At 41.6% G+C, this 12,358-nt stretch overlaps 1 protein-coding gene across 1 annotated transcript in view; it reads right to left on the bottom strand.

The window, feature by feature from the left end:
* SDAD1 (SDA1 domain containing 1) overlaps positions 1-4,048 on the bottom strand; it is a 33,495-nt gene extending 29,447 nt beyond the window's left edge. The window contains exons 1-3 of the mRNA XM_070394741.1: positions 3,840-4,048; positions 1,327-1,431; positions 503-601 (exon numbers count right to left, since the gene is read on the bottom strand). Of these exons, the coding sequence (XP_070250842.1) occupies positions 503-601; positions 1,327-1,431; positions 3,840-3,929 (294 nt within the window). The 5' untranslated portion in view covers positions 3,930-4,048. The remainder of the gene's footprint in view (positions 1-502; positions 602-1,326; positions 1,432-3,839) is intronic.
* Between the last annotated feature and the right edge of the window lie 8,310 nt (positions 4,049-12,358).

Genomic DNA, 12,358 nt, shown 5'->3' with positions numbered 1-12,358 from the left:
GATCAGAAAGAAGAGTATAATTGAAAAGACAATGAGATTATATACACACATACACACACACATGCACATACAGGCAGGAAGCAGATCATGTAAGAACTTACAGGCTACGATAATGCGTTTGAGTTTTATCTATAATAATAAAAGCATAATGTGCTAATTGGACTGGATGTCCTTCTGGAAATCCTTCCTTCCAGACAAAGCCGAAGCGGGTGGGGGCTGAGGCAGAGGCGGCAGAGGCCCCCGGCCGAGGCAGGCAGCAGAGGCCACGGGCCGTGGTGGCAGTGGCAGGCGGGGGTTGGGGCCAAGGCCCTTGCATGAATTTCATGCATCGGGTCTCTAATTCTAAGTTTAAATAAGAAGCCACAGAAGGATTTTAAGGAAGGGGTGACACATTTTGTTATACAATTTAAAAAGATGTTTAGCCGAGATGTTTCATTTAAACACATATTATAAGAATACACACGAACACAGCACAAGTTATCAATCCAAATACTGGCTCTACCATTCGAAGATCTGGATCCAAGACAGTGTGATTGTAGGAAAGAAGATCTTTCAACTCTTGAGGAAAGTTACTTAAATGTTCTGGGTAGCAGTGACCAATCTGTAACAAAACAAAGACTCTTCTGAAGTCTGTCTTTCTCTCCTATAATTCATGTGCATGTATTTCGGACTTGTACAAAATTCTGCAAAAGGGGAATAAAGGCTATTTCATAGAGGTAGATGGTTCCAAACCATATCTTTTTCTTCTACATGTAAATTTCTCTGACTCCTTTCATATTTCCTCTTAGTCTTATTAAAATATGTGACATGATTTAGAATCTGATTTTATAACGAATTTGAAGAAAACAAACAGTCTGAAATTTTGCTCTGGATGGTTCTGTGAAAAGCTCTAGCAAAATCTTCCAACTCACCACACAGAGAAAGTAAATGTGCAAAGAGGGAAAATTGCCTGGTCGTGGTGGTTCGATGGTTGAGCCTCGACCTATGAACCAGAAAACCATTCGATTTCCAGTCAGGACACATGCCCAGGTTGTGGGACTGATACCGCATGTGGGGTGTGTGGGAGGCAGCTGATCAATGATTTCCTCTCATTGTTGATATTTTTCTCTCTCTTCCTCAGCCCTTCCTCTCTGAAATCAATAAAAATATATATTAAAAAAATAAAAATTAAAAAAATAATAAAAACTTTTTTTTAAAAGGGGGAAAATTTTTTTTTAAATGAAGCTTTCATTCCTGAATGGAATGAGGTTGGATATTACTGGAAAAATATTCTGCAAACTATGTGTAATAACTGGTCTTTGTTTTACACAGAAATTATCTTCTTACCTGTGCCATAAACATCACCAGCTCTGCCAGTTCTTTGCTGGGTTTATTTGGTTGTAATCGGAAAATCTCCACATTGGATTTGTAGTGATTATACTGCTGTAGAAACTGTAGAAAAATAAGATTTAAGTTGGTCACCTTTTATTATATGACTTGCTCAGTATATTTAAGTCTTGGTTAGTGACATGGAGAAAATGATGTGGCAAAAGTATGCAGAAACTCTTTCCTTACCTGCACTTCCAAAAATAAGTTTTGGAAACTTTATGTACATCACAAGTAATCTAAAGATCCTTTCCTTTATCGTTAGAAATTTAGGTGGTGTGGTGTAAAGAACAGTAAAGCCAAGAGTCAAAAACTCAGGTTCTGGCCCTATTCTGACATTTACTATCCAAATGACCCTTACTACATAGTCTGTGCATACAGAGCACTTATATCAGCAGAAAAACACCATGTCAGAAAATGTAAATTATGTATTTCTTATGTACATGAAGCACTCCAGTCAAAATTCCCTTCTTCTTTTAAATACCGATTTAGATTCTATCCTGGAGTTGTAGATAGGATGTATTAACAGCCAAAAACAATAGACACACAGAAATAATGATAATAGCTTCCATTTGTTCATCACTTGCTACATGCCAAGCTCACTGTGTCCATTATCTCATTTAATTATGTTTAATCCTAACAACTTAAGAATGTTGAAACACCAGACATCAATTAGTTCCATGGATCTACTCTTCATCTATAGACCACAGCTTTGAGTGTGTGTGTACCAGAGAGTGAGAGAGCAAGAGACAGACACTATGAGAACGAATATTTCTTAATACTGCAAGCCCTAAATGGTTAGTGACCTCCAAATCCATATATCCAATTAGTTGTCTGATGTCTCTGTTTGGATGTCTACCAAACACTTTAAACTTAGCATGGTTAAAAAACATAACTCTTGATTTCCCCAACAAAACTGGTAGGCCTTCAGCTTTCTCCAAGAATAGGACTCAGACAGCATTCAGCCCCCACATGCTTCAGGTAAGACCCCATCTCTCTTGACTCCCTACTGCCATTGACAAGAGTGAGAAGAGTACCCCAGAACTCAGTGTGCTTCCCGCAAGATCCTATTCCCACTTCTTCCCCAATCCCACCCCAGCCCAGCCACCACTATTCAAGGCATATTCATATACAAATTTACTTTCTTCATAGTCCTTACCACTGTATGTCTACCATCTAGAACAAAAGTCCAAGAGAAGAAGGCTCTCAGATCTGTCTTATTGATCACTGTATCCCCAGGGCCTAGAACTGTACTGACACACAGTAGGTATAGTATGTGTGGATTTGCATATGCATTCACCAAGTGAAAGAAAGAGCAATTCTCTGAAGTAAGAATTATGTCTTTCTTACATATTAAAAAGGCTCAGTGATGAATGCTTCCAAGTAACACAACTGGTCAACAGCAGGGTCAGGATCAGTTAGCTGTGAAAACAATGTCCTTAAACACAGCACTGTACAGCTACAACTATTACTTTGTCAATGGTTGTGTACACAGCTTTACACTTCGTAGCGTCTCACCTATTACTTCATTTCTTGTATTTGTTTCTTACTCTTTATTTTCCTTGGAAAGGCTTTCTACACTGGTGACCTAAACCACTGGAACTGCTATTTGGTAAAAAGCATTCAATTAAACATTTCTAAGTGAAAAGTTGGGGGAGGAGGAGAATGAGAAGGGCAAAAGATGAGTAACTGTGTTGGCCACTGAACAAACCACCATCTAGTGAGGAAGCAGCACAAACAATGGCAGCAGATGCCTGGCAGATCTCTCATTAACGCCCGCAGACACCGGGTGCCTGAGAACACAACTGCCAAATGAATATAGTACCAAAGTCACCACTTTCATTTTGTCGCTTCTTGGCTCAAACACCCTTAATGTTCACAATTTGTATGAAATCAGAATACAAAGTCCCTCGCAATCTGAACCTAACCTTAATTTTTAACCTCATCTTTCCCCGAAGCAAATTCTGACATCCAGGTCATGCCCGCTTCCGATGCGACTGAATCCTGATTTCACAAACTAGACTAAGCCCCTGTCTATCCCTTATACGTGAGAATTCACCTCCTCCCCAACACAACCCACCGCAGAGCGCGGGCTCTCGGGGCAAACAGACGTCGGTGGCAAGCATCCTGAGAAACGACACGTCAAGTGTTACCAATGAATTCAAGTTAGGAGTTTCTGAAAAGAAAAGGCAGAGAAACCTACATGGCAGTTGGAGGTCGGAAGCGCGCCATCTGTCTCCCTAATGCAAAATGAGGTTTTTAAAAGTCTACGGAGCAGGTAGAAAAATCCGAAGGGACTGAGTTCCAAGAGGTGGACCACGCGCCTTAAGGCATGTCCCTTCCCGACAGACCCCAGAACCTAACAGTAGCACACACGGCCAGCCAGGATCCCCACCTCCACTCCACGCCTCCCAACCCCACTCGTGTCAACCCGGCGCGCCTCGGCCTCTAGCGCCGCCGCGGCGCAGTCCCACCTCCTCCACGTAGGCCGGCGGGTCCCGCTTGATCAGGTTCTGTAACTGCGGCAGGTTGCTGGGCAGTTTGTTATTGTTTCTGCTGGACATTTTGGCTGCTGACGAGCTCCGCGGCGGACAGTTTTAAAGAAAAGAAAAGAAAAAAAACCTACACGGATGGCAATTACCACCCGTCCCAGATCCTGCCGGGAATCGTGCACCGCGGTAGGACCGGAAGCAGCACGTGGGACGCGCAGCCAGGAGCTAGACTACGGGAGCCTCCGAGGGTCAAACTACTTTCACGGCCTTAACGCTCTGCGGTGGCTTTTACGACACTTTTATTCCTCGGCCAACCGCTGCTATTATCAATCGTTTCTGAGACATTATGAAACGCAGAGTTTTGTTTTTTTTTCCACACAAGTTAATTTATTTCATCATCCCGACACACTCTTGGGAAACAGATGAGGATTACTAGTTTGTTTGGTGTTTTAATCCCACAGCCTAAGGTTAGAAGCTAAAAGTACCCATGGGGAGTAGATAGCACTAGCTTATTTTTATAAAGGGGGATAAAAGAGCAACGAGAGGCATAAATTGGGGCGGGGTGGGGGGCGGTATAATTTTAATACGATTTTGTTTTGTTTGGCGTTGTTTCATCTCAACGTGACCCAGGTAAGAGAAAAGGGTGTGGATTGGATAAAAAGTTGTATATTGATTACTTTAAAATGAAAAGTAATTTGTACCGAAATGTCAACCACTGTTAGAACATTTGTCAGTACTCTTCAGCCAGGGCTTTAAATTCAGATCCCAGTAATCCCAAGAGAATACATTTATACAATCTCACAGTGCAAAAATATACAGAGAATGGATGTATGCGACAGGGTGCTGTTAATACAATGCACCTGATCACTCACCCTATGCCAGGCACTGTTTCCAGCATTTCAAGTGTACTAACTCATTTAATCCTCAGAACAGCCCTCTAAAGAAGGTTCTATAATTATCTTCACTTTATAGATGAGGAAACAGCCTCAGACAAGTTAACTGCCCAAAGTCAGCTGGTGAGGAAGCTGGGATTTCAATCCAGGCAGTCAAGATTGTAACTAGATAAGAAAGAAAAAAAGTAGCCTGACAGCTGTCAGCTGGTAACAAATTCGGCATTAATAGAGAACTTGGTGTTCTTTTGCTTAAAATAAGCAATTTCACAGAACACCAACTTCAGTCAGGGCCATCTGTGACTGAACCAAAACCAAGAAACTCTAATCACATCTGAGCACACAACAGAATCCAGAACGCTGTGCAAACCAGGATTAGTTTTTCAGTTGCATTTGGAGAATGGCTTCTAGTTATTAATCATCGAATCGAGTATTGTGTAGTTAAGAAATGTATGCAATCCATATTTTATTTGCAAAACCATTCATAGATTTAATTTAAAATTCCTGTCAAAATTATAAGCTTATGTACTATGCATATTCATCTTGAGTCCCCAAAATATGACTTGTGAATAAAATACTCAGGCTATGTCCCAAGCTTTTATTCACAATCCATATGTCAGGCACTAGGGTAGGTGCTAGGAATACAAAAATAAATAAAACATGGGCATTTGCCCTCAAGAAAGTCACAGATTAATAAGGGAGATGAATAGATAAATACATTTAAAGTGAATAAACGTGTTTTTATAATAGCTCAGTGGAATCAATGGAAAGGACAAACAGCCGAGGAATCAGAGTGTCTCACAGTTTTTGGTAGCATTTGATTGAAATCCCAAAAGATGAGTTGTTCTGCAGGAGGGAAAGGAAGGCTTTCTAAATAAAGAAAATAGCCTGTAGAAAGGTACAAAGGCTTGAAAAAGTCGAGTGCAGCGGTTCTCAACCGGTGGGTCGCGACCCCTTTGGCGTTCGAACGACCCTTTCACAGGGGTCGCCTAAGACCATCCTGCATATCAGATATTTACATGACGATTCATAACAGTAGCAACATTACAGTTATGAAGTAGCAACGAAAATAATTTTATGGTCGGGTCACAACATGAGGAACTGTATTTAAAGGGCCAGAAGGTTGAGAACCACTGGTCTAGTGGCTTTAAGGGACAACCAGAAGTTTGGTGCGACTAAAAGTTGGAAAGGGAGTGTGCAGCAGAAAAGATGAGGAAATGAGTTGGGTGAGGTTATGCATGTGGGTGATGAAAGGCTTTAGTTTACCTGCTAATGTAAGGAGCCCATTTTACCCCACAACACCATGAAAGCAGGATTTTTTTTTCTTTTTGATAGATGAAAAAACTAAGGCTGAGAGTGGCTGAATACAGTCAGCCTCCCATATCCATGGGTTCCTTATCGTTGGATTCAACCAAACAAAGATGAAAAATACTTGAAAAAAAAGTTGCATTGTTGTTGATATGTACTGTGTAGCTAATTACATATGATGGTTCCATCTGTAGTGACATGTACAGACTTTTTTCTTGTCATCATTCCCTAAGCAATGCTATATAACAATTTACATGGTATTAGTTATTATGAATACTAAAGAGATGATTTAAAGTATACAGGAGGATGTGTGTAGGTTATATGCAAATACTATGCCAATCCCCTACAGATACCGAGGGACAAATGTATGTATTTGGAGTGACTAACTGAATATGCATTTTTAAAATTACAAGTAATGGTTATATTATGTGTAATGTGATATTTTTAATGTATATTAGCCAGACCAATGCCATATTCATTTCTATATTTAGTCTTGAGTGGGCAAAATAAATTTCTATCTTTTTCTGATCCACAAATTATTTTTAACCTGAAGTAAATTATTCTAGAAAAGAAAATATCCTTTACACCTTTGCACAAAGAGACCCTATTATAATTGTAAATTCTGAATTCAAATGGATTAAAAATTTATTTATTGAAGGAGCCTAGACTCGAGGGATTGTTTATTGCCTTTCTGCATTCAATTATGAGTTTAATGAGGATTTTGTTTTGTTCACTTCCCTATCCTCTGCATTTGGAGCAACTCATGGCAAATAGTAGGTAATCGGTTAATATTTGTTGAATGAACAATCTCTAGTCTCGTTCAATTCTTCAATTGTGTGACTTAGTAAAGAAATTAAAATCTTAGATATTCACAATGGAAATTTACTTCAAAATCAGTAAGTAACTAACATGTGAATTCTAGTTATGGTCTCTCTCACTGGAAACCAATGATATTGACTATGTTCGGAAAAGCCAGGAAGGTTTCGGTACTTTTCTAATAAAAATATATTGTTTTTAAAAATTGTGAATGTAGCCACTGGAGGGAGCTCACGCTTTTCTTTTTAACAAGAAAATTACACCAAGTTTACAATATGACCTCATACAAACTCATCAGGAAACTGGTACCAGAAGAAATTTTAGTTCTTTTCAAGGCTAGCTACAATAGGGAAAGAGAACATATCATGTGTATAAATTCCCCATTTCTTTCTTTGCTTGTAAATCATTCTTGCTTGCTTTTCTATTTCTAGAAAATATGAAAGTTGTGGTGAGATGTCTTCAAGGATTCTATTTATTTTAGAAAACAAAAGTGGTGGGAATACCTCTCTCCTCTCTCCCAGAATGTGCTCCTCGTTATACTATCCTCAGGGACTTAGTTACAGAAGGAACAGCCCCTCCTCTGTTGTCTGCCCCCAACCTGTGAGACCCACAGGGGTCACTTGGTGATTAGAGAATCTTGCTTCCAAGCAGAGGAATGAAGCAGTGTGGGGACTACCTGGATACCATTTGGCATTGCATTTGATAGAGAATAAAGAAAGAATGAAACCCATTTGGAGTCTTCTGATTTCCATATAATTGTTAACAAAATAATTTAAGCCTAGAGAAGTGGCCTTTTCCCATTCTGGCAGTCCTAAACTAGTTCCACATGGCAGTTATTTTATTTTTTATTTATTAATTTTTTTCCCTTTATTGGTTAAGGTATTACAAATGCGTCCTTATCCCCCCGTTGTCCCCCCACTCCCCTACTAATGACCTCCCCCCTCCCCCCTTTCCCGGTGTCTGTATCCATTGGTTATGCTTATCTGCATTCATACAAGTCCTTTGGTTGATCTCTCCCCCTTAGCCCCACCTTCCCCTGCCTTCCCTCTGAGGTTTGAGCATCTGATCGATGCTTCTCTGTCTCTAGATCTATTTTTGTTCATCGGTTTATGTTGTTCATTATATTCCATAAATGAGTGAGATCGTGTGATATTTATCTTTCTCTGACTGACTTATTTCACTTGGCATAATGCTCTCCAGCTCCATCCATGCTGTTGCAAATGGTAGGAGTTCCTTCCACATGGCAGTTATTTTAAAATATAAACATACTTACATGAGTACAGGGAGCATCACTATAAAAAGGTGGGTATTAGGTAGCTATTAATCAAAAGCTATAGTGTACTAGTCGGACCATGAAAGGGGATAATGTTTGGGGAGAAACCTTAGAGATCATAGTCTCTCACTCCTCAGTTTGCAGATGAAGAAATTGCTATTCAGAGAGGTCATAAGCCTTGTCAAGGCTACTTAGCCAATGAGTGGCAGGACCAGAAACATACGCCAGTCTCTTGATTTCCAGGCTCCTGTTTGTATGTCCATCTAAAAGGTTTCTTCCAGTGTTAAAAGCCTCTGTTTGAGGCTGTCTGAAATAATAATAAAGATAATAGCAGCTAACACTTATTGCTCAAAATAAAAAGTCTATCACATGTAATCTGTGTCATTTGGGTTCTCTGAGAAGGAGGCACTGAGAATCAGATGCACAAGAAGTTTATTGGAGATAACCCTTATGAAAATAAAACTGGGAAAAAAGCAGAAAGATTGCCCCAGACTGTGATGGAGGTCTGAGAAAGTCTTAGTGAACCCAAGGGGGAGCACCTGACTAAAGATTGCCCATCAGAGGAGTCCTGAGTTGGGCAGGAATGGTCAGTCCCTAGTATTCTTTCTATACTCAGTCATTGGCTGGAGACTGCTTGGATCTGGCCTTGGCTTGAAACCTGAGGCAAGTCTCCTCTCCAGTGCAGCAGCTAGAGGGTGTCAGCTAACTGCTCTCTCTCCCTGTGGCTGAAATTAAGTTCTTCGTTGAAGGGTGATCCAAGCAGCACACCTTTACGGCTGCCACATAACCCAGCTGGCCCCAGAGTTTTCTAGCATTATGGAGTTACTTGCAATATCCAAAATGAATGCTACACAGCAGTGTTTCAAAGCTGGCATCCCACCACAGGAAACTTCTCACTGGTCTCCTTTGCCTTTACTTCATTTTTACAGTCTTACTTCACTGCCTTCTCTTTTTGCTGTTTCAGGATCCCCAACATACTCCCTAGCTGCCACAGGTAATTCCTGTTCCCTTATTATTCAGAGAAATTTAGTTCCCTTTTGCAGGTCACTTTTGCTTTGAGTTCCAATCCATAAAAACTCGTAGCCAGTCTGGCCCTAATCAAAGGCCCCAAACAAGAGACACTTGCCCTGGCCCTGGTTGGGTAGCTCAGTTGGTTAGAGCCGTGGTCAGCAAACTGCGGCTCGCAAGCCACATGCGCCTCTTTGGCCCCTTGAGTGTGGCTCTTCCTAAGCCTTAGGAGTACCCTAATTAAGTTAATAACAATGTACCTACCTATATAGTTTAAGTTTAAAAAATTTGGCTCTCAAGAGAAATTTCAATCGTTGTACTGTTGATATTTGGCTCTGTTGACTAATGAGTTTGCCGACCACTGGGTTAGAGCATCGTCCAGATGGGCCAAAGTTGTGGGTTCCATCGCTGGCCAGCCAAGGTTGTGGTTTCAATCCCTGGGCACATACAGAATCAACTAATGAGAAGAGAGAGAGAGAGAGAGAGAGAGAGAGAGAGAGAGAGAGACCTGCTTTTAATTCTGCTGCTTTTAATATTGTAGAAGTCATTACTGGTATTTCTCATTTTCAGTAACAACGCAGTTTTTTCTCTGTATTATATGGTACTTTGGTTGACTTTGACATTGTGGAAATAAAGGAATTACTACAGGAATCAGATTTTCCACAGATAATGGAGGATCTCAAGAAGGGAAAGTCTGGGAGGATAGTCAGGTATTGGAGAAAGATTCACTGATGAAGCCATCAGAAGCACTGGTACAGTTGGACAAATAAGAGCTCATGGGAGAGAATCGAAGATGGTGGCATAGGTAAACACCGGAGACTGCCGCCGTGGACAACCACTTCAAAAATACAACTAAAAGTCGGAGCGGACATCAACCGGAACCACGGGAAGGCTGGCTGAGGAGAGTCTCTTCAACTAGAAGCAAAAACAACAGCATTCCGACGCTCAGCGGAGGCGCAGTGTGGAAAATTTAAAGGTACGGCGGTGCGGTGGTGAGGGTGCGCGCGCAAAGCGGGCTGGCGGCTGAGGGCGCGATTGTCGTTTTCAATCAGGAGCGAGTCTCAGACTCTGGGCTACAGATCCGGGCGAGTCTCTAGGGACCCAGACTCAAACGGGAGAAGCGGGACTGTCTGGCTACGGCCCCTCCGAGGTTTGCAGCATTTGCTGGGACAGAGAGGCAGAGCCCCTGGGGATGGACTGAGAGCGGCCATAGCTGCTCCCTCCCCCCCGCCCTGTTGAGCCCGCCCCACCCAAACCCTGCGCACAGCCATTTGCCGATCGCCTCAGGCAAGGGCTGGACTAGCGCCTCCCCTGAGGACTGAAGTTTTCCCACAGCTGATTTCCACCGCCAGTCGGCCTGGTGGTCAAATCCCTCTAGTGTTAACTACAACAATTAAGGCTTGGCTAGAACAAGACTGCGCACAGAGACCACAAGGGGGTGCACCAAGAAAGCATAAAAGATGCGGAGACAAAAAAACATGACAGAAATGGAGGATATGGAGCTAAGAATCGCAATTTTGAGGGCTTGCCATAAATTTGTGCAGAGCCTCACGAAAACTAATGAGACCCTCGATGCTACGATAAAGAAATTAGAAAGTAAGCATACACGGACTGAAATAAAGAGTATTATACCCAATAGCAGACCAGAGGAGCACAAGAATCAAACCAAAGATTCGACAAAAAACACCCAATTGGAAAAGCAAAATGAAAAAAGAATCCGAAAGTGTGAAGATAGTGTAAGGAGCCTCTGGGACAGCTTTAAGTGGACTAATATCAGAGTCATTGGAGTGCCAGAAGATGAGAGACAGCAAGATATTGAAAACCTATTTCAAGAAATAATGGCAGAAAACTTCCCCCACCTGGAGAAAGAAATGGACTTACAGGTCCAAGAAGCGCAGAGAACCCCAAACAAAAGGAATCCAAAGAGGACCACACCAAGACACATCATCATTAAAATGCCAAGAGCAAAAGACAAAGAGAAAATCTTAAAAGCAGCAAGAGAAAGAGGCTCAATTACCTACAAGGGAATACCCATACGACTGTCAGCTGATTTCTCAACAGAAACTTTGCAGGCCAGAAGGGAATGGCAAGAAATATTCAAAGTGCTGAATACCAAGAACCTACAACCAAGATCACTTTATCCAGCAAAGCTATCATTCAGAATTGAAGGTCAGATAAAGAGCTTCACAGATAAGGAAAAACTAAAGGAGTTCATCACCGCCAAACCAGTATTATATGAAATGCTGAAAGGTATCCTTTAAGAAGAGGAAGAAGAAAAAAAAGGTAAAGATACAAATTATGAACAACAAATATGCATCTATCAACAAATGAATCTAAGAATCAAGTGAATAAATAACCTGATGTACAGAATGAACTGGTGACTATAATGAATCAGGGACATAGAAAGGGAATGGACTGACTATTCTTGGGGGAAAAGGGGTGTGGGAGATGCAGGAAGTGACTGGACAAAAATCATGCACCTATGGATGAACTCAGTGGGTGGGGAGTGAGGGTGGAGGGTGGGGTGGGAGCTGGAAGGAGGGGAGTTATGGGGGGAAAAAAGAGGAACAAATGTAATAATCTGAACAATAAAGATTTAAAAAAAAAAAAAGAGCTCATGAGAAAAATCCAAGAAGCCAAGCCTGTCCAGCTGCCAATCTGGGGGCCTGTGGGAAGCTGTAGCTTCTGTGTAACTACAGCCTCTGTGAATACACTTCCAAGATCTGGTTGGGACCATTGTTGATCGACAGGCCAACAGTCATGAAGACAAGGTGAACTCAGAGGAGAGCAAGGGCAAGCTGGGATCCTTGGATACCAGGGTGTCTGTTGTTCTATCTAATCAGGAGTAATGGCTATTCCTTCACTTCTCTTTTAAAAATCTCACACAAATGTCTCTTTGGCTAACTCTACATTAGAACTACACAGGGAAGGGGATTCTGGGAAACAGAGTTCCCAGCTTAACCATTGATATAGCACAACAGGGAACAGTGGTAAAGGCCCCGAGAAGGAAATAAACTCAGTGTGCTTGAGAGACAGAAAGAAGGTGAGGCTGGGCTCAATAACTGAGAATAGAGGGAGCCTGGTATGAGAAGTAGGTAGAACTTAACTCACATATGGCTTGGTGGGCTGAGGTATGGTTGATTTAATTCAAAATAGATGGATTTTAAGCAAGGTGGTGGTATTCTGTGAGTTATTCTTTGAGAGGC

The sequence above is a fragment of the Myotis yumanensis genome, unplaced genomic scaffold (genome assembly GCF_028538775.1).
Source record: "Myotis yumanensis isolate MYYU_CA2020_CCGP unplaced genomic scaffold, mMyoYum1.0.hap1 SCAF_1, whole genome shotgun sequence".
NCBI lineage: Eukaryota > Metazoa > Chordata > Mammalia > Chiroptera > Vespertilionidae > Myotis > Myotis yumanensis.
Note: the sequence above shows the minus strand (reverse complement) of the source record. Positions and strands in the feature narration are given on the sequence as shown.